General features: G+C 38.7%; 1 protein-coding gene across 2 annotated transcripts; it reads right to left on the minus strand.

Annotated features, from left to right (window-relative positions):
- Positions 1-1,329: 1,329 nt before the first annotated feature.
- Positions 1,330-18,755, minus strand: LOC127622997 (mothers against decapentaplegic homolog 4). Of its 2 annotated transcripts, XM_052097223.1 has the most exons (11): positions 18,692-18,755; positions 16,084-16,431; positions 15,333-15,507; positions 15,160-15,189; positions 12,985-13,188; positions 12,642-12,746; positions 12,484-12,534; positions 11,200-11,383; positions 10,176-10,344; positions 7,393-7,531; positions 1,330-7,119 (listed from the first exon to the last, which is right to left on the minus strand). In XM_052097223.1, exons 2-11 carry the CDS (start codon positions 16,321-16,323, stop codon positions 6,908-6,910), a joined length of 1,509 nt encoding a protein of 502 aa, XP_051953183.1. In that variant the 5' UTR covers positions 16,324-16,431; positions 18,692-18,755; the 3' UTR covers positions 1,330-6,907. The 2 variants fall into 2 exon arrangements, with proteins under 2 accessions (XP_051953183.1, XP_051953186.1); XM_052097226.1 differs by lacking the exon at positions 12,985-13,188.
- Between the last annotated feature and the right edge of the window lie 3,296 nt (positions 18,756-22,051).

Below are 22,051 nucleotides of genomic sequence, written 5' to 3' on the forward strand. Positions count from 1 at the left end.
GCAACCAGTTTAACTTGTCTTTCACGTGTCCACACACTTCAACTGTCTCTCTGTCGACACACAGGAATACAGGTGTAAGCAGAATGCAATAACAAATTTAATTTAATTAATTTAATTAATTAATTTAATTTGACCAATTGTCACACATTATACATACATTTCTGCATATACATGGTGAAATTATTTATTTTTCACATATCCCAGCTAAGCTGGGGTCAGAGTGCAGGGTCAGCCATGATACGGCGCCCCTGGAGCAGATAGGTTCAAGGGCCTTGCTCAAGGGCCCAACAGTGGTGTCTTGGTGGTGTTGGGGCTTGAACCCACGACCTTTTGATCAGTAACCCAGAGCCTTAACCGCTGAGCCACCACTGCCACCAATGTTTATGGCAGTAAGCTCCACTAGGAGACGCTACTGGCTTTTGTATTCTTTAGCTCTACAAATACTTAACCTCCTGAGACCCGAGCTTGATTGCTGTGTGCATTTTCCATTTGCCTTTTTGATTTATAACTAGTAGCACCTAATAAACATGCAAAAATAAATAATAATTCTAGAGCAAATAATTTTCCTTAAAACTGGTGGCAATAATATATGTATAAGACTGGACAGCGGGGCTGAGTTGTGAAATTTTAAATAATACCATTTTTTTTTTTTATCAAATTGTTTACATTTCCAGGAGTGTTGGTTATTCATGTTTTTTAGATCTTGAAGACATTACATCATACATTTGCATAATTAATTATGAATAAAAGTAATATCCAGCATCATCCAATCACTGCCAACCACGTTAAAGTAAAATTATATATTATATATTTTGAATGTATGTACTGATTATCATTGTCCCATGTCTGCCAAACATCATCTGCAGCCTGAAACTGAACTTTTAATAGGAAGTTTGGATTGAATGCACTTCGTTGCATAGACAGCTATAGGATGTTCCATATGTAGTGAACGATTTAACCTCCAGTGTGCTGTCTGTCTGCACTGGTCTCAGAACAGTTCAAAATGTACCTTATTTTCATCCTAACTCTAAAGCCTCTGAAAGCAACATTTTTCAGCTTTTGGATGAGCCCATTGATTCTTAATGTGATGATGCTGAGTAAATATAGGATTTCTATAGGAGGAAATAATGTGCTAAAGTGCATATTAGTGTACGTTGTGTTTAGCAGCGTGGCGTTTCAGCATAATTAAAAAAAAATTAATATCAGATAAAACTAGAGATCCTAATATTTTGACTTCAGTGTAAAAAAAAAATCGAAATAATGTCTGTATTTTTAATATAACAATGTTCATTGTTACACATTCAAACACACGGCACCTCACTTTTCTCTCCTTCACAATGAATTGTTACGGGGCAACAATTGTAAGAATTGTTAGAAATAAGAATAACATGGGGGTCTGTGTAGCGCAGCGAGTATTGACACTGACTACCACCCCTGGAGTCATGAGTTCAAATCCAGGGTGCGCTGAGTGACTCCACCCAAGTCTCCTAAGCAACCAAATTGCCCCGGTTGCTAGGGAGGGTAGAGTCACATGGGGTAACCTCCTCGTGGTCGCGAATAATGGTTCTTGCTCTAAATGGGGCGTGTGCGTTGATCGCTGAGAGTAGCATGGGCCTCCACATGCTGGGAGTCTCCGCAGTGTCATACACAACGAGCCACATCATCAGATGTGCAGATTGACGGTCTCAGAAGTGGAGAAAACGGAGACTTGTCCTCCGCCACCCAAATTGAGGTGAGTAACCACGCCACCAAGAGGACTGATTAAGTAGTGGGAATTGGGCATTCCAAATTGGGGAGAAAAGGGGATAAAACAAATTTTAAAAAAAGAAATAAGAGTAACCTTATAATGTACTTATAAGTAATTCAATTAGTTGAAAGTCAGTAACTAATCAGATTACAATAATTTAAAATGTAATGCATTACACTACTTTTTTGACTAAAAGTAGATTACAGTACCTGATTACTTTGTAATTGGATTACACACAACACTGGTTGTCTCATGACCTTAATATGTTGCATGTTTAATTCTGCGAGCTGTTAAAGATTAAACAGTTATTTTTCTTTATTATTATTATTATTCAAATCAGTGCAGTGTGTTCATTGTATCCTAAACATTTGTAGAAATGTAGAACTACGTCATCCGGGAATTCTGTGCATACAGAACATTTACATAATGTTAACAGATACATACTGCAAAAATTGTATTAGTAGTATGCCATTCTGTACTACTGTTGCCTACTGTTTGATATGATGATAATAATCACAGGTTGTTCCGTCTATCAAAAAAATCATACAAGGAAAGAAATACAGTACAAAACTGTTTTGTTAGTAAAATAACAATCGGTAACTCTGTATTAAAGATCTGTGACTGCTCTCATCTGTCTGATATCTGAGTGAAGCAGCACTAGAGGCAGAGTTGTGACTCATAATATTGAGACGGAGCCCCTGAATCAGTACAAGGATACAAAACCTAAAATACAGCCTTTACAGGTGATATGAAGAAACTAAGTGCTTGATACAAATGAGAGAACATTATAGGAGTATAAAAACACAAAGGACAATATTCTGGCCACATACACACTACAACGTTTTGGGAGGGAAAGCCACATTTTAACCATTCCATGTGCACAAGCAGAACAATTGCAAATTTGTACCTTAAACAATTGGTGCATTTAAGTAAATGTCCAACAGCGTAAATGCAGTTGTTGCAACCTGAACTTTTCGGAAATGAATTTGGTTAAACAAACTTTGTGCATGATTCATGAAACACGAGGTAAACATATTTCTGTGTAAATTGTTTGTAAAACCATTCTTGTGTACTATGTGTATGCGTCAATACGGCTGAAGTCAGAAGTTTACATACACTTAGGTTGAAGTCATTAAAACTCGTTTTTTAACCACTTCACAGATTTCATATTAACATACTATAGTTTTGGCAAGTCATTTAGGACATCTACTTCATGCACGGCACAATACATCTTTCCAACAATTGTGTAAAGACAGATTGTTGCACTTTTAATGGAATATATCACAATTCCAGTGGGTCAGAAGTTTACATACACTAAGTTAACCATGCCTTTATTCAGCTTGGAAAATTCCAGAACGTGATGTCAAGCCTTTGGACAATTAGCTTCTGATGGGTGGTGTACTGAATTGGAGGTGTACCTGTGGATGTATTTTAAGGCCTACCTTCAAACTCAGTGCCTCTTTGCTTGACATCATGGGAAAATCATAAGAAATCAGTCAAAACCTGAAAAAACTTATTCTCCACAAGTCTGGTTCATCCTTGGGAGCAATTTCCAAATGCCTGAATGTACCACGTTCATCTGTACAAACAATAATATGCAAGTATAAACACCATGGGACCACACAGCCATCATACCGCTCAGGAAGGAGATGCATTCTGTCTCCTAGAGATGAACATATTTTGGTGCAAAAAGTGCAAATCAATCCCAGAACAACAGCAAAGGACCTTGTGAAGATGCTGGATGAAACAGGTAGACAGGTATCTATATCCACAGTAAAACGCATCATATATCGACATAACCTGAAAGACTGCTCTGCAAGGAAGAATCCACAGCTCCAAAACCGCTATAGAAAGCCAGAATACAGTTTGCAATTGCACATGGGACAAAGATCAACTTTTTGGAGAAATGTCCTCTGGTCTGTTGAAACAAAAACTGAACTGTTTGGCCATAATTACCATTGTTATGTTTGAAGGAAAAACGTTGAGGCTTGCAAGCCGAATAACAACATCCCAACCGTGAAGCATGGGGGGTGCTTTGATGCAGGAGGGACTGGTGCATATACAAAATAGATGGCATCATGAAGAAGGAAAATTATGTGGATAAATTGAAGCAACATCTCGAGATGTCAGCCAGGAAGTTAAAGTTTGGTCGCAAATGGGTCTTTCAAATGGACAATGACCCCAAGCATACCTCCAAAGTTGTGGCAAAATGGCTCAAGGACAACAAAGTCAAGAAATTGGAGTGGGCATCACAAAGCCCTGAACTCAAGCCGAAAGAAATTTTGTGGGCAGAACTGAAAAAGCGTGTGCGAACAAGGAAGCCTACAAACCTGACCCAGTTACACCAGTTCTGTCTGGAGGAATGGGTCAAAATTCCAGTAACTTATTGTGAGAAGCTTGTGGAAGGCTACCCAAAATGTTTGACCCAAGTTAAACAATATAAGGCAATGCTACTTAATACTAACAAAGTGTGTGTAAACAACTGACCCACTGGGAATGTGATGAAAGAAATAAAAGCTGAAATAAATAATTCTCTTTACTATTATTCTGACATTTCACATTCTTTTTTTTTTATTTTCTCCCCAATTTGGCATGCCCAATTCCCAATGTGCTCTAAGTCCTCATGGTGGCGTAGTGACTCCCCTCAATCTGGGTGGTGGAGGACGAATCTCAGTTGCCTCCACGTCTGAGACAGTCAACCAGCGCATCTTATCACGTGGCTTGTTGAGCGCGCTACCGCCGAGACATAGCGCGTGTGGAGGCTTCACGCTATTCTCCGCGGCATCCACGCACAACTCACCACGTGCCTCATGGAGAGCAAACCACAATATAGTGATCAAGAGGAGGTTACCGCAAGTGAATCTACCCTCCCTAGCAACCAGGCCAATTTTGTTGCTTAGGAGACCTAGCTGGAGTCACTCAGCACGCCCTGGATTCGAACTTGCGACTCTAAGAGTGGTAGTCAGTGTCTTTACTCACCGAGCTACCCAGGCCACGACATTTCACATTCTTAATATAATTTAGTGACCTAACTGCCCTAATGAAAGTTTTACATTTACATTTATGCCTTTGGCAGAAGCTTTTATACAGCGCACTTCAGGGACAATCACCCCGGAGCAATCTGTAGTTAAGTGCCTTGCTCTAGGACACAATGGTGGTGGTGGTTAGGATCGAACAGGCAACCTTCTGTTTACCAGTTCAGTGCTTTAGCCCACTACACCACCACCAATCCGGTATTTTCTACGATTAAATGTCAGGAATTGTGAAAATTGTTTAAATGTATTTGGCTAAGGTGTATGTAAAATTCTGACTTCAACTGTATATCTAAGAAAAGTGTTACGAGCTATCATGAAACACAAGCTAAATGCAAATTTCTGTTTAAATTGTTCATAAATAACATTCAAATATCAATTGTCATGTTGAATTGAAAGCAACAATTTATGAAATCTAGAGTAAATTTTTCGCAAAAATATTCGTAGCTGAAACGTGGCACGAAGAAACGTTTTATGCACAAATTACTAAAAGCGAATTACAGTTATCGAATGCAGTTATATTCACATAAATAACCAAATTTGGGCCTCATTCAGGGAACACAAGGTGAACACATTTCTGTGTAAATTGTTCATATTAAACCATTCTTGCATTAACTGTATGTGACAATATCTGTAAGAATAGAGTTACGAACTATCGTGAAACAATAGCTGAACAAATTTGTGAAAATCGTTCGAAAAAACATCCGTACGTCATTTTGAATTGAAAGCAACAATTTATGAAATCCAGTTTAAATCATACGGTAAACTATTCTTACCTGAAATGTTGCACTCTTGCAGCAATTAACATAAAAGTTTTACACACATTTTACAAAACTCAAAATTTGGTTGTAGAACGTAGCTGTAATTCCCATAAATAACTGAACTTTGGGCCTCATTCACGAAACACGAGATGAACCAATTTCTTTGTACATTGTTCGTAAAACAATTCTTGCGTAAACTGTGTATGAAAAAAGATATGTACCGGTATTACAAACTATCATGAAACAGTAGCTGGACGACTTTCGGTGTAAATTGTTCGTAGAAAACTTGATTAAATAAATTGAACGCAACAATACAGGCAATCCAGTGTAAATCGGTCGTAAAATTATTCTTACCTGAAATTTTTACACACAATTTACTAAATTCTAAACTCGGTTGTTGAATGCGTTTTCACTCCTGCAAATAACCAAAAGTTGTGAGTCATTCTTTAAACACGATCGTATTTAAGTGCAATTGTTTGTAAAATTATTTTTAACTAAACTGTGACTAAAACGCTAATTTACGTAAGAATGGTGTTACGAACTATCATGAAACAGTAGCTGAATGAACATTCTTACATAAATAGTTGCACTGAATTGAGTGCAACCATTTATGTAATCCAGAGCAAATCGTTCATAAAACTACTCTTACCCGAAATGTTGCACTCTATTCACTGCGGCAATTTACATCACTTTACACACTATTTACTAAACTCAAAATTTGGTTGGAGAATGCAATTGTCATTCCCATAAATAACCAAACTTTGGGCCTCATTCAGGGAACATAAGGTAAACTAATTTCTATGTAAATTGTTCAAAAGGCTCCTTGTGTAAACAGTGAATGCATCCCTTTAAGTAAGAATGGTGTTACGAACTATCACGGAACACTAGCTGAACGAATTTCTGTGTGAATCATTAGTAAAAAAACAAACATAAATTTTCATGTTGAATTGAAAGATATTTACATATGAAAGGTTTTACGCAAAATGTATAAAATTGGAATTTTTTTGCGCTTGTATATCTTAAAGTCCAATGTGTGTACAGAACAGGATTACGAGGAGTGACAGCCATATTTTGCTGCAGTGTGTATGTGGCCACTGTATGTTTATGGCAGTAAACTTATGACACAAAATAATGCAAGTCTCTGAACTTCTTCATTCTGACCCCAAAGAGAGCCCTGACTATCTAGTTAGAATTTTTAAAAGTGTAACTTTGCTGTGTTTTGATAAACAGTCCTGTTTGAAACAACAGAGTTAGTGTTGATTTTGTAATACTGCTGATTTCAACGTTCCGACAGAGGTGGGGTAACAAATCTGTCAGCTGCTGCAGAAGGTCAGTATGTATTCTAATAGGTTATGAGTGTTTCGGCATTAGTCCAGAGGTTGCGGGTCGGCTATAGCCATGGTGTGCAGAACCTCATCCAGGAGCTGTAAAGCCCAGTGTAAATGGATCTCGATCCAGCATGGCGTCTCTTTGATACTCTGGCGAGGGTAATCCGGTCCCCAGCCTTTCACGAAACTCATCCGCAAGATGCAGAGACGCTGCAGGTCATCCACGCCGACACCCGCTGCGGCAGACAAACCTAAGGATAGACAGATGAGATTGAGTTAAACCTATAAAATCTTACTTTAAACACACACTGCATTGTGTACTGTTATCAATAATGATGAATTAATACTAATTAATAAATATAAACAAAATACTAGTAAATTATTATAAAATATCACTATTAACAATAATATTATATACAATTATTAATGTTATTTTGTATTAATTAACAATTTATTTGCATTAAAAATAGAAGAAACCTGATGTAATATGATCCTATGAATAGTTGAATGTTAATGAGACTCACTGATAGCGGGAACAATGCCGCCCACCGAACCCGGGCCTGGGATATTTCCCGCCACTGCAGCCGCCTGCGCAGCTGCTGCAGCTTGAGCCGTAGCTGCCTGCTGCTGCATCTGCCGATGACACTGGCGTAAATCAAACACCTGCCACAGAAACACAGAGCAATTAAAATCAACACAAACAATCTGACTTTAATCAGATCTGAAACGCAAACTTTCTACTTATTCAGTATGCCAATAACTAAGGTGGTGGAAAAGGCCGATAAATGATTAATTGTCTATAGAATGTTAAAACAAATTCGTATTTTGTCCTTTTAATTTTTTTTTTGTGTTTCCTTACTATGAAAAAATGAAGATGTGGTGCATAACCAGGGACGTTTAACTATAAACAAGCCAAAAATACACCGGGGACTCTTATTGTGAAATGACAAGGCTACATTACAATGTACTATATTTAAGTATTAACCAAATTAAGCTTTTTATAGCCTATATATATATATATATATACACATACATACACTCACCTAAAGGATTATTAGGAACACCTGTTCAATTTCTCATTAATGCAATTATCTAATCAACCAATCACATGGCAGTTGCTTCAATGCATTTAGGGGTGTGGTCCTGGTCAAGACAATCTCCTGAACTCCAAACTGAATGTCAGAATGGGAAAGAAAGGTGATTTAAGCAATTTTGAGCGTGGCATGGTTCTTGGTGCCAGACGGGCCGGTCTGAGTATTTCACAATCTGCTCATTTACATACATTTATGCATTTGGCAGACGCTTTTATCCAAAGCAACTTACAGAGCCCTTATTACAGGGACAATCCCCCTGGAGCAACCTGGAGTTAAGTGCCTTGCTCAAGGACACAATGTTGGTGGCTGTGGGGTTCGAACCAGTTCTGATTACCAGTTTACCAGTTATGTGCTTAGACCACTACACCACCACTGCTCAGTTACTGGGATTTTCACGCACAACCATTTCTAGGGTTTACAAAGAATGGTGTGAAAAGGGAAAAACATCCAGTATGCGGCAGTCCTGTGGGCGAAAATGCCTTGTTGATGCTAGAGGTCAGAGGAGAATGGGCCGACTGATTCAAGCTGATAGAAGAGCAACTTTGCCTGAAATAACCACTCGTTACAACCGAGGTATGCAGCAAAGCATTTGTGAAGCCACAACACGCACAACCTTGAGGCGGATGGGCTACAACAGCAGAAGACCCCACCGGGTACCACTCATCTCCACTACAAATAGGAAAAAGAGGCTACAATTTGCAAGAGCTCACCAAAATTGGACAGTTGAAGACTGGAAAAATGTTGCCTGGTCTGATGAGTCTCGATTTCTGTTGAGACATTCAGATGGTAGAGTCAGAATTTGGCGTAAACAGAATGAGAACATGGATCCATCATGCCTTGTTACCACTGTGCAGGCTGGTGGAGGTGGTGCAATGGTGTGGGGGATGTTTTCTTGGCACACTTTAGGCCCCTTAGTGCCAATTGGGCATCGTTTAAATGCCACGGCCTACCTGAGCATTGTTTCTGACCATGTCCATCCCTTTATGGCCACCATGTACCCATCCTCTGATGGCTACTTCCAGCAGGATAATGCACCATGTCACAAAGCTCGAATCATTTCAAATTGGTTTCTTGAACATGACAATGAGTTCACTGTACTAAAATGGCCCCCACAGTCACCAGATCTCAACCCAATAGAGCATCTTTGGGATGTGGTGGAACAGGAGCTTCGTGCCCTGGATGTGCATCCCACAAATCTCCATCAACTGCAAGATGCTATCCTATCAATATGGGCCAACATTTCTAAAGAATGCTTTCAGCACCTTGTTGAATCAATGCCACGTAGAATTAAGGCAGTTCTGAAGGCAAAAGGGGGTCAAACACAGTATTAGTATGGTGTTCCTAATAATCCTTTAGGTGAGTGTATATTAACAATATATAGGGGATTTTGTGTATATACACAAGATTAATATCTTATAAATAACAATAATAAATAAATAATAAAAAAAATATATATATTAGAGCTGTCAAAATGTACGCGTTAACACATGCGATTAATTAAAACGTTTAACACGTTAATTTGTTTTCATCGTGATTAACACATTTACCGTTAATACAGAATAAATACTGGTGTGAAGGGCGGAACCTTTGTAATGTGTCCGCTAGAAGTCATTTCACTGAGGCACACGCCACAGCGCCAGAGTCCTTCTACCAAAATAGCCTACAAACTTAGCATAAAATAGCATAACATGGCGGGATTTGGGCGGAGCCGTCTTAACACGCTAGTTGACCATTGATATCCTCTGTCCTATGATAGAACCACGGAGGTTATCTCAGTAAATAAAATAATCTCTGACAGCGCTTCCCTGTCAGTGATAAAATGATGGAGAAAGGAACTCTTAACGCAATTTGATGTCCAAAACAAGCCCAGATGGGACTTGTGATAGAAATCAAGTATTTTTCAGCCTTTGTAAAATATATTTTAATTACCACAAACAAAGCCTTCCACAGTATAAAGCATTATTTTGCAACATATTGTTTTGTTTTCTTTCCTAAGATGGAAATAAATAAATTCTGACAAGAAAATAATGATATATAGTGTCAAATGTCAGCACTTTCAGTACATTTGCATATCAAAAATGTTCTTGCATGGTCTCACTTCAATTTGGAATACTTGTATACCATGGTACGTTTGTGATATATTACTGTAGTACACTGTAATCGCATATCTGTAACAGCATGTCGGGGGTGAAAGATGTCTGTATTTGTGTTACCTTGATGTAAGCACTGGGGTAAATTTTGTGGACAGCATCTCCCGGAGCTCGTCCAGCCTCCCGGTCCAGATAATAACTCTGGACAAACACAGCGTGATCACTGAGACAGCGCACCCACACGTCCCCCTCTCCTTTACACTCCAGCTGAACTCCTTTACCAATGTGAAGCCTGAAGAGAGAGACAGGGATAGATTAAAGGAATATTCCGGGTTCAATATAAATTAAGCTGAATTTAAAAGTATTTACAGTATAATGCTGATTACAACAAGAACAATTTGATTAGGAGGGGCATTCCAATTTGGAATGCCCAATTCCCAATGTGCCCTAAGTCCCCGTGGTGGCGTAGTGACTCACCTCAATCCGGGTGGCGGAGTACAAATCTCAGTTGCCTCCGCATCTGAGACCGTCAACCCACGTATCTTATCAAGTGGCTTGTTGAGTGCGTTACCGCGGAGACATAGCGCGTGAGGAGGCTTAACGTCATCCACCGCGGCATCCATGCACAAATCACCACGCGCCCCACTGAGAGCGAACCACATTATAGCGATCACGAGGACGTTACCCCATGTGACTCTACCCTCCCTAGCATCCGTGCCAATTTGGTTGCTTAGGAGACCTGGCTGGACTCAGCCCGCCCTGGTTTCGAACTGAACTCGAGGGGTGGTAGTCATCGTCTTTACCACTGAGCTACCCAGGCCCATTTTTAAAAGGTTTTTGAAGGTTTTAATTCTAGAAAATTACATGTATTCTTGTGTTAAATTTTTTTATTTAGTTTTATTATTTGAGCTATAAAGTTGTTCTAATCATAGTTTTGTTTTTTTAGGGTTTACAGTGTATGTCGTCATGGCAACAAAGTTGTAAAACTGGATATAACTTTATACAGAAAAGTTAGTAAGAGGTTTTATTTTTATGTTAATCAACATTATGCCACAACTGCTGTAGTTTGAGCTTAACTTGTTTTAAACCCTTTAATCTTTATGTCCTACATTTAGTAAAGTCAGAAAAGATGGATGTAAATGCACACCTGGCTCTCTCTATAGCCTCTATACGGTGAACGTTACTCAGTTGCCCAAGACAGAAGTGATCTCCACCTGATGGGTCCACATAACCATCCACTGTTACGATGGGACAGCTGGATGGCACCTTAAACGTCTCGCCTACCTGAATATCCATCTCAAAGTACGGGATAGAGCACCAGTAATCTGGAGCTGTGACAGAGAGAGATCACGGTTACAAATCAATGAGCATGTTACACTTCATAACATTTCAAAATATTGAAATAAGTATATTTAATATGCTGATATGATGTCAAACTAGGGTTGCATCATAATTTGCAGGCCTGGGAAAGTACATACTTTTGAGAATGTAATAAGATCTTACGAGTGTTCCTGTAGCTCAACTGGTAGATCATTGTGCTAAAGAAGCATCAAAGTCATGGGATTGATTCCCAGGGAATGCATGATGTTTTTTTTTTTTTTTAAATGTAAAGCTTGAATGCATTGCAATTGACTTTGGATAAAGGTGCCCAACCAATGCATAAATGCACATCTGAAAAAAGAAATCTTAGGTTCATACATTTAAAACTGCTGTGGCGGCTTTTGCTTGCACTACTCACCAGAGTTTTCAACAAACTGAAATGTTAAAAGCTCCTCTTCTTCCATAACACAAGGGGTTGTGGGCAATATTAGCCCAAAAAGCATGCTTCTTAAAAACGCTTTCCCAAGCGGATACATTTGAAAACGTCGTCTTCACGTTGTAGTGTGGATAGGGAAAACGAAGATATTCGAAAACAATTACGTATATGCAATAAAGTATTTTTGAAGCAATATATCAATGTGCGGACCATGTGACAAGGACACGGTGCATTCCTACATAGCCAACGTGAAGTTTACCTGGAATTGCTGTCTGGTGGCGAACACAAAGACATTTGCATTTCAGCTATTTATGCTTGTGCAATAAGGGGATTTAAGCGTTATCAGATGTTTTGGATAACGTTTGAAAAGGGATTTGGCTTTTTCAAATGTATCTGGATGAATGTGGACATAGCCTTAAAAGTAATTAGCAATGTAATTACTTTTTCTATGGATTAGTCACTAAATTCAGTAATCTAATTTTAGAGAATTAGTCATTTGTAGTGGATTACCTTTTTAGTAACTTATCCAACACTAATGGAAACATGCTTTAAACATATCAAGAAATAGTATGCCATCTGTGCACCATTGGCATAGTATTTCAACACATGATTTGAGATGCTTGACCCTAATCTTGCATAGTATATTGTTCAGATAATAGTCTTTTTATTCCTCACCTGAATGGGTGGAAATTGGAGGTTGGAAAGCCAGCTCACTATGCACTGACCCTGAGAAAAAGAGAGAGAAAAACGTTCAGCAACTGTCAAACTGACTTCAAGCAGACTGTAACGGTATTTACAAGAGCATTAGTAGTTATATTGTGGGAGTCACTCACAGTACTGGCCAGTTTGGGGCAGTGGTGGATGATGCTGTAGGTGGCCGTTCTGATGGGGGATATTGGGAGGGAAACTGCTTCCTCTTGGCCATGAGGTGGGGGCATCTAATGGAAACAAATACATAAATATCATACATTCATCGAAAGCAATATAATCTGTAAACCAGACACAAATAAGGATGTAACAAACCTCTTTTACCCACATTACATGCAAGTTTAAAGGCCAACCTTATGGTCTACTTTTTGGCAAACGTAAATAGTAATTTACAGTGAATATAGGCTATGAATCCACGTAGTATCTAAAATACACTGCTCTGATGTTCATTTTAGTCTGATGACTTACTCGTTGGTCCGGCGGCCAAACTGGTGAAAGCAGAGGTGGAGGCAGAGCTTGCAGAGTCAGTTGGGGGCAAGAGGGCAGGGCTGTTAAATGTGTCAGGTGGGGCAGAGCAGGCAGCAGCATGCTGAATGGTTTGAATACTGTGACCTCCATCAGCAGCAGAATGACCCTCGAATTCATCCTTTATCATCGGTTCTCCACTAGGGCCTACACATACATACACAACAAACTTTCTTCAGCAATCTGCAATTAAATATGTTAGGAATAATGTGGAGTCAGCCAGTCATTATTTACATTTATGCATTTGGCAGACGCTTTTATTCAAAGCGACTTACAGTGCACTTATTACAGGGACAATCCCCCCGGAGCAACCTGCCTTGCTCAAGGGCCCAACAGTGGCATCTTGGTGGTGCTGGGGCTTGAACCCCCGACCTTCTGGTCAGTAACACTGAGCCTCAACCACTGCCCCATTTCAAAATAAAACCCTGCCAAGGTGATGAGTGGCATAAATTGGACTGCAGATTGTCCAGCTTATTACAAAGAAATGGATACGAAAATGTTTGTTGACAAAAAGGAGTTTTCCAACGATAACGAAGACAAGTTAAAAAAAAAACACATCATGACAATGCAATCAAATGTATTCAATTAAAACTGTTGACAATTGTTGATATTACAAATGTAGTAACAACTGTTTTTTATTTATTATTTCTTTTCTTTTTTTAATCCCCCTTTTCTCCCAATTTGGAATGCCCAAATCCCACTACGTAGTAGGTTCTCGTGGTGGCACGGTTACCTCAATCCGGGTGGTGGAGGTCAAGTCTCAGTTGCCATGTGGAGTCTCATGCTACTCTCCACGATCCAAGCACAGCTTACCACACGCCCCATTGAGAGCAAGAACCACTTAATCGCAACCATGAGGAGGTTACCCCATGTAACTCTACCCTCCATAGCAACCGAGCCAATTTGGTTGCTTAGGAGACCTGGCTGGAGTCACTCAGCACGCCCTGATTCGAACTCACGACTCCAGGGGTGGAAGTCAGCGTCAATACTCGCTGAGCTACCCAGGCCCCGTTATTTATCATTTCATTAAATAACAAAAAAATCTAGAAAGATCTCGTTCAAATAATTCAATCACAGTATGTTGAGGATTTCCCTGCTTGAGCTGCAAGAGCTGAACACCTGAAGTTACGCTCTAGTCAGAATGCACAACTTGCATTGTGAATACGCCATTTTCTTAAAAACATGCCACGTGTAAAGCAATATCCTTAATTGTCTAAACGTGAAGAATTTAAAACAGAGTGACTTCTATAAAGTAGCTAATATTTCAGTATATCCATTATATGCTATATATAAAAAACATTGCATGTATGTTTTTAAATATTTGAATATTTGTTTAAAGGGTTGGCAGGCCAAAAATATGACTCAAATTAAAAATAATTTAAACATTTGAAAATGAACACTGATTATGTGAAAAGAAAGAGACCACCGAGTGAATCAAGACTTGAGACTAAGACAGCTATGTAACTAGGGCCCTAAGATTTCCACAATATGGAAAACACGGACAGAATCCAATCATAAAAGCGGAATTAACCATTAAACATAGAATGTCACAGAATTTTACATATTTGGTATCAAATTAATGTATTATTGCTCAATTAATCAAATTAAAACTGTGATATATCCAAGTGTGATTGAACCACAAAAGGCTAACACTTAATTAAATATACAGTCTGAATGTGCTGTGCACTTCAAAGTGAGGCAAGACACTCATACACTCAAAACACCTCATCATAAGCATCACATGTGCTCTGTGTTTGTAATAGGTGACATACAGCAGAATGCGCATTAAGCTTAAAGCAGGCAGCACACGCAGACTGTTTATTTATATAATTAAATCGCAGGGTCTTAGGATTAAATAAGCACATTCAAGCCATAAAGCAAACTGCTTATCAGGAGGTGTGAAGCTGATTCATTCGGCTTTCCGGCAAAATAAAAGCTCAATTTAGCTAGATACATGAAATTGAGAGTGAGAGAGAGAGAGACAGACAGACAGCTCTCTCTCATATATATATATAAAGGTTTAACCACAGAATGCCACAATAGACCTATCATAATCTAAATAAAAAATTGCCATGTATAACATTAATTCATACTAGATCATGTATGAGCCGCACTCACCTGGGCCACCTAGTGTCAGTACAGACAGATCTGAATATCAAAGAAAGAGAGAGATAAGAATTAAAACACAAGTTTATGTTAGAAGTACAACCTTAATGATATCCTCTAAATTCCTTTCATATTTGTGAGACATAGTTTCACATCACATCCAGAGAAAACAGTAAACAATTCACCAATGCTGGGGGACACTACCCTCTCGTAGTGGTACGGGTTCACACACACATTGTCGCATTTGAGGTCAAAGGCAAACTGACAGTATTTCACGTGTTTCAGTTCGTTCTTGTGCAGGTCTGGCCATCGCCACAGTCGTGTATATATCACATGAGGAAATCCTTTACGACCAGCCACCTGAACGAACAAACAAATGTACACATAATCACACCAAAACTCGGGTCACAAATGAAAATATAGGGAGAGCCGGAGCAATACTTTCTAAAATCTAATATCCTTGATACATTACAAGTCAACATGGAACAACAATCGCAACGTATTTTATTTGACAGAATATTCAACGTGGAAAAAAACATGTAGGACGGCACTTTATTTAGGATAGTTCACCCAACAAAACTGATAATTCTCTCATTATTTTCTCACCCTTATGCCGTATCAAACTTTTGTGATGTGCCAAGGAGACTGCAGATGTCAAGATTTATTGTGAATATGCCCAGAACCATCATATACCACCAAAAGACATGGATTAAACCACTCGAGTCATATGGATTACATTTATGCTGCCTTTATGTCCTTTTTGAAGTTTCGTACCCCACTGACTTGCATTGTATGGACCGCAACACATAGTCATGCGAGTTTGTGATGGCATAAGTGTGACTAAACGATGAGAGAATAATGATTTTTGGGTGAGCTATTCTTTTAAGTACAGTACCTCTACCAATGACTGTCTAGAAGTACTGCATGAATACAGACCTGTAGTCTGCCATCTAGCGTGCGCTGTATAGTCACACATTTACTGGGGTGAGCTCCATTAGTAGTGATGGCAGTGATCAGAGAGTCTAACTCATCTTTCTTCTCTTTCAGCTTCTTCACCAAACTCTCTATGGCTCTCTTAGCGAAAGACTCGCTCACTCCACCCTGTCGATGGCACATGAGGCTGTGGACGATGCTCAGACAGGCATCATTACTGGTGGGGGTGCTGGACACAGACATACTGCACCAATGGACTCAAACGCAAGTGAGAATAAACACATCAACGTCCTTTAAATCTTCTGACCATCGTTCGTCACACCTTTATGTCAAAATTAGGTCTGAACCAGTCTATAGACACAAAGAGAGAGAGTATAAACACGAAGTATAATTTGTAATATTATTTTGCACTATAGATAGACAAACAGGCAGACAGATAATTATAAAAAATAAATAGATAGATCATTTATTATAAAGATAGACAGACAGACACACAGAGAGGCAGATAAGACAGAGTTGAAGTCAGACGTTTATTGGCAATTAGCTTCTGATTAGTCAATTGGAGGTGTACCTGTGGATGTATTTTAAGGCCTACCTTCAAACTCAGTGCTTTGCTTGACATCATGGGAAAATCAAAAGAAATCAGCTAAGACCTCAGAAAAATAAATGTGGATCTCAAAAAGTCTGGTTCATCCTTGGGAACAATTTCCAAATGCATGAATGTGCCACGTTCATCTGTACAAACAATAATATGCAAGTATAAACACCATGGGACCATGCAGCAATCATCCGGCTCAGGAAGGAGATGCATTCTGTATCCAAGAGATGAACATAGTTTGGTGCAAAGAGTGCAAATCAATCCCAGAACAACAGCAAAGGACCTTGTGAAGATGCTGGAGGAAACAGGTAGACAAGTATCTATATCCACAGTAAAACAAGTTCTATATCGACATAACCTGAAAGGTTGTTCTGCAAGGAAGAAGAAACCACAGCTCCAAAACGGTCATAAAAAAGCCAGAATACATGGGGACACACTTTTGGAGAAATTTACTCTGGTCTTATGAAAGAAAAATGGAACTGTTTGGCTAATATGACCATTGTTATGTTTGAAGGAAAAAGGGTGAGGCTTGCAAGCCGAAGAACACCATCCCAACTGTGAAGCATGGGGGTGGCAGCATCATGTTGTGGGGATGCTTTGCGGCAGGAGAAACTGGTGCACTTCACAAAATAAATGGCATCGTGAGGAAGGAAAATTAGGTGGCTATATTAAAGCAAAATCTCAAGACATCAGCCAGGATGTTAAGGCTTGTCACAAATGGGTCTTCTAAATGGACAATGACCCCAAGCATACCTCCAAAGTTGTGGCAAAATGGCTTAAAGACAACAAAGTCACGGTATTGGAGTGGCCATCACAAAGCCCTGAACTCAATCCGGTTGAAAATTTGTGGGCAGAACTGAAAAAGCATGTGCGGAGGCCTACAAACCTGACTCAGTTACACCAGTTCTGTCTGGAGGAACGGGCCAAAATTTAAGCAACTTATTGTGTGAAGGCTACCCAAAACATTTGACCCAAGTTAAACCCTTTAAAGGCAATGCTACCAAATACTAATAAAGTGTATGTAAACTTCTGACCCACTGGGAATGTGATGAAAGAAATAAAAGCTGAAATAGATCATTCTCTCTATTATTATTCTGACATTTCACATTCTTAAAATAAAGTAGTGATCCTAACTGACCTCAGACAGGGAATGTTTTCTACAATTAAATGTCAGGAATTGTAAAAAAAAACTGAGTTTTAATGTATTTGGCTAAGGTGCATGCATACTTCTGACTTTGACTTTAACGACAGATAGACAGATAGATAGATGTATTATAAAATAAAAAGACAGACAGACAGATTATAAATTAAAAAGACAGACAGACAGATAATAAAATAAAAAGACAGACAGATAGATAGATTGTAAAATAAAAAGACAGACAGACAGATAGATTATAAAATAAAAAGACAGACAGACAGTTAGAATAAAAAGACAGACAGACAGACAGGTATTAGGAGTACATTTGATCATATCTATATATATATATATATTTTCTTTTTCTTTTTATTATTATTATTATTATTAATTACAGATCCAGTATGGCAAATAAAGGTAAAAACGTAAATTGTCTGTTACTAAAAAAAAATAAAAAAATAACACGACACATATCATTAGTACTGATGATGTTTAGTGATTTCTGTTCTAAATCCTCTCATTTCTGTTTATATTAAAGGTGAATTGTTGATCTGTCTTGAAACCACATAGCAAACCAAGAACTCACTCTGCCCTATACATACAATATACATACATTAAGAGCACACGATATTAATAATAATCATTATAACACACATTCTAACAGTCAAATATGTGAAACTGAATAACAGGTTAATAAATCACATTTCACTCTATGACAAAACAAACGCGACTCCACAAATAATCCAACGAGCTAACAGGCTAACTCACACAGATATTCTCAGAAATATAGATGGAACAAACTAATAAAGTGACTACGTTGGTACGATATAAAAATATTTAGTAAAACTAAAGGAAAATATACAGACAAAAACACTTACGATCCATAGTGCAAATGAACGGGCATTGTCTCTACGTAAGATGCGTGAGATCACCAATCGGGTGACGTCACCGTGTGCGTGAAAGCGCCCCGCCCACACATATGCTCAAACTATCAGTGTAAAGCTGATTTTGAACGAGATAAAAGGTCAACCAAGGGCTATTTCTATACATTTATACTTAAGAAATGTGTTATAGGATACTAATACACAATCTTACTAAACTCTGACCAAAAGAAATAAACTTTGAAGGAATACCATGCTACTCGTATTATTTGTGTTGTATGCAATATATAAGTATACATCGTGCATGGTATTAATCTTCTCTATGCACGGAATTATTAGATTAATGTTTCAAACCTGCGAGAGACAAAAGATGACTTTACAGGGGTCATTTAAAGACATATAGCACTTTTCTTAAAGGGACACTACATCATTCTGGGTTCTCTACCGACATCTGTGGTTGAAACAAACATAAAATTGAGAGTTATGCAGAGGAACGGTGGGCATGGGTGTCACTTTGTTTTAAAATGTGGTGGGGACATGTTGGTTGTGACATCACAAAACACACAACTATTAATTAGGTTGTGCACAGACAACCGCTAAAATAAATATTTCACATAATTAGTTTGAAAACAAACTGTTAGTCCTGGGATTTTGTTAGCCTGTTGATAAATACATGGATCACCCATTGCTTACATATGATGACTAATGCGTCTCATGGTTAAGTTTTCGACTATAGTACAAGAAGTTCACGGTTCTAATCTGCCAAAGTATAACTTTTTATTTTAATCAATCAAGTTTATGTCTGAACGTCAGTGGATGTAGTATATAATAAATCGGGACACGTTTGTTTGCATTTTGCTATGCGATTTAACTGGACAAAAACGTGAGCTGCGCAACTGCAGAGTGTGTAGAGCGCACATCTGGATGCACGAGAGAACATGGCTGCCCGCTGTCACTCAAACAGCCACTATGAGCACTCATCATAACGTTCAAAATAACACATAAAACACAGTTCACAGTCCAGACACAATCCAAACTTTCCAAACAGCCTAAAAGGTGATGTAGATCGCAAAGTATGAGAGTGTAACGGGAGCCAGCTGATAGATAGCTGTGCAATGTGTATAAACCTCACTCTCCTGACCTCAAGAGGTGCACTAGCGACTGACGCTAGGGGCCGTAGCCTTTAGCCTTCTTGTTAGCGCACACACACTCTATGCCGGAGACGCCGGATTGAGTCCCGTACGGAGCGGGTAGAACAGGAGTGTCACAATGGTGCCGTGACCCGGATGGGAGTGAGATTCAGGGGGGTGAGTGTAACGGGAGCCAGCTGGTAGATAGCTGTGCAGTGTGTAAACCTCACTCTCCTGACCTCAAGAGGTGCACTAGCGACTGTCGCTAGGGGCTGTAGCCTTTAGCCTCCTTGTTAGAGCACCCACCTCCCATGTCGGAGACGTTGGTTCGAGTCCCGTACGGAGTGGGTAGAACAGGAGCGTCACAAGAGCATGAAAAAATAAGTAAATACAGAAGCAGTGTCATCGTAAAATATATCACTGTTATATCTTTAATGCATCCTTCATTAAAGTACAGATAATAAGGAAGAAGGTCATGTAAATAAACAAACTCCGAAATTTCTCTGTGTGGTCAAAGCCACTTCTATGTGTCTCATGAAGTGACCCAATCAATCTAAGTGGGAGAGATTGAAACTGCATTCGGCACACTCACCTCTTGCATGCATTTGCTGCAGCTAGATTATAACGTGATGGCTCAAAGTTTGTTTTTTTGTGAGTTAACCCTATAATGGTGCATGTATCAAATATGAAACACAATGTTTGAAGGCTCCTGTTTCACTCTCTGTTCAAGCTGATGAGCCAAACAACCTATGGTAGGTAAGTTTCACATGTTTATGGCACCATCTAGTGGTTATTTGTGGAAAAAACTTAGTTTTAATGTTTTAAATCGATCAGTTAAAAAATGGCAGCGGACTTGGGCAAAAAGTGGCTCTATGTTGGGATAAACGACAGCTTATTTTAAAAGTTCAAGGTAACATTTTAATTAAAGTAATTGACATTTGACAATAAATGTTTGCTTTATAAGACTAGCCTATGGTTGTTTCAAAACACTCTTGAAATTATGTGTATCAAATTTGATACATTAGGCTTTATGGGTTAAATATGCCATTAGCACTCTGTTATGTATATGACAGAAACTTTACTAAGTGTTATATTTATAATATTAGTGTTTCCTCTTGAAAGACTAAATGGACCTTGCCATAGATGTGACTGTCTTGTCGGGCACTTCTCATGCACCTTACAGTCTAGCTGATTCCACAAAAGCTCAATGAGGTTTAGATCCATAACACTCTTTTCCAATCATCTGTTGTCCAATATCGGTGTTTTTTGCCCACTTGAACCTTGTTTCAAAAGTGGCTTTTCTTTGCAATTCTTCCCATAAGTCCTGCACCCCCGAGTCTTCTCTTTACTGTTGTACATGAAACTGGTGTTTAGTGGGTAGAATTTATTGAAGCTGTCAGCTGAGGACATGTGGGGCGTCTGATGTACTTATCCTCTTGTTTAGTTGTACATCTGGCCTTCCACGTCTCTTTCTGTCCTTGTTAGAGCCAGTTGTTCTTTGTCTTTGAAGACTGTAGTGTAGGCTACACCTTTGTATGAAATCTTTAGTTTTTTGGCAATTTCAAGCATTATTCAGCCTTCATTCCTCAAAACAATGATTAACTGATCAGTTTCTAGAGAAAGCTGTTTAATTTCAAGCATTTTTCTTTAACCTAATATTGACTTTAAGACATGCCAGTGCATACTGTGGCAACACAAACACAAAGACAATGTTAAGCTTAATTTAATGAATCAAATAGCTTTCAACTGTGTCTGATGTAATGGCAAGTGATTTTCTAGTGCCAAATGAGCAATTTATCATGATTACTCAAGGATAAGGTGCTGGAGTGATGGTTTCTGGAAATGGGGCCTGTCTAGGGTTGGTGAAATACCAATTACAGGGTTGCCAGATCTTGCAAGAGAAATAAGCAACCTGGTCTGGAAAAACATTATTGATTATTTAACAATAATCCCCTATAATTCAGTGAAGTCTTGGATACAACTGAGAAATTTACTTTTGACCTCTTTTTACCTTTTCATTGTATCTGAATTAGCCGTGCATGTACAGTATATGTAGTAAATATAAAAGGTATTCATTCACAGAATGCAACATCCACAACGGACAATAATTGAACTATTTTTTGGTGACATATTTACTAAGGGTGCCAATATTTTTGGCTACAACTGTATATTCTTGTATTACATATTATTAATAAGAAAAACAAATTGTAATCATGTGTTGAACCTA

The sequence above is a fragment of the Xyrauchen texanus genome, chromosome 3 (assembly GCF_025860055.1).
Source record: "Xyrauchen texanus isolate HMW12.3.18 chromosome 3, RBS_HiC_50CHRs, whole genome shotgun sequence".
NCBI classification, from domain to species: Eukaryota; Metazoa; Chordata; class Actinopteri; order Cypriniformes; family Catostomidae; genus Xyrauchen; species Xyrauchen texanus.

What these genes read in the sequence shown, in the direction of transcription:
- LOC127622997 (XM_052097223.1), bottom strand. Translation starts at nt 16,323, where the DNA reads ATGTCTGTGTCCAGCACCCCCACCAGTAATGATGCCTGTCTGAGCATC. An exon ending in GGTAGTGTCCCCCAGCATTG is followed by an intron (nt 15,190 to 15,332) that starts GTGAATTGTTTA and finishes TTTGATATTCAG; the next exon opens with ATCTGTCTGTACTGACACTA. An exon ending in TTTGGCCGCCGGACCAACGA is followed by an intron (nt 12,747 to 12,984) that starts GTAAGTCATCAG and finishes TGTTTCCATTAG; the next exon opens with ATGCCCCCACCTCATGGCCA.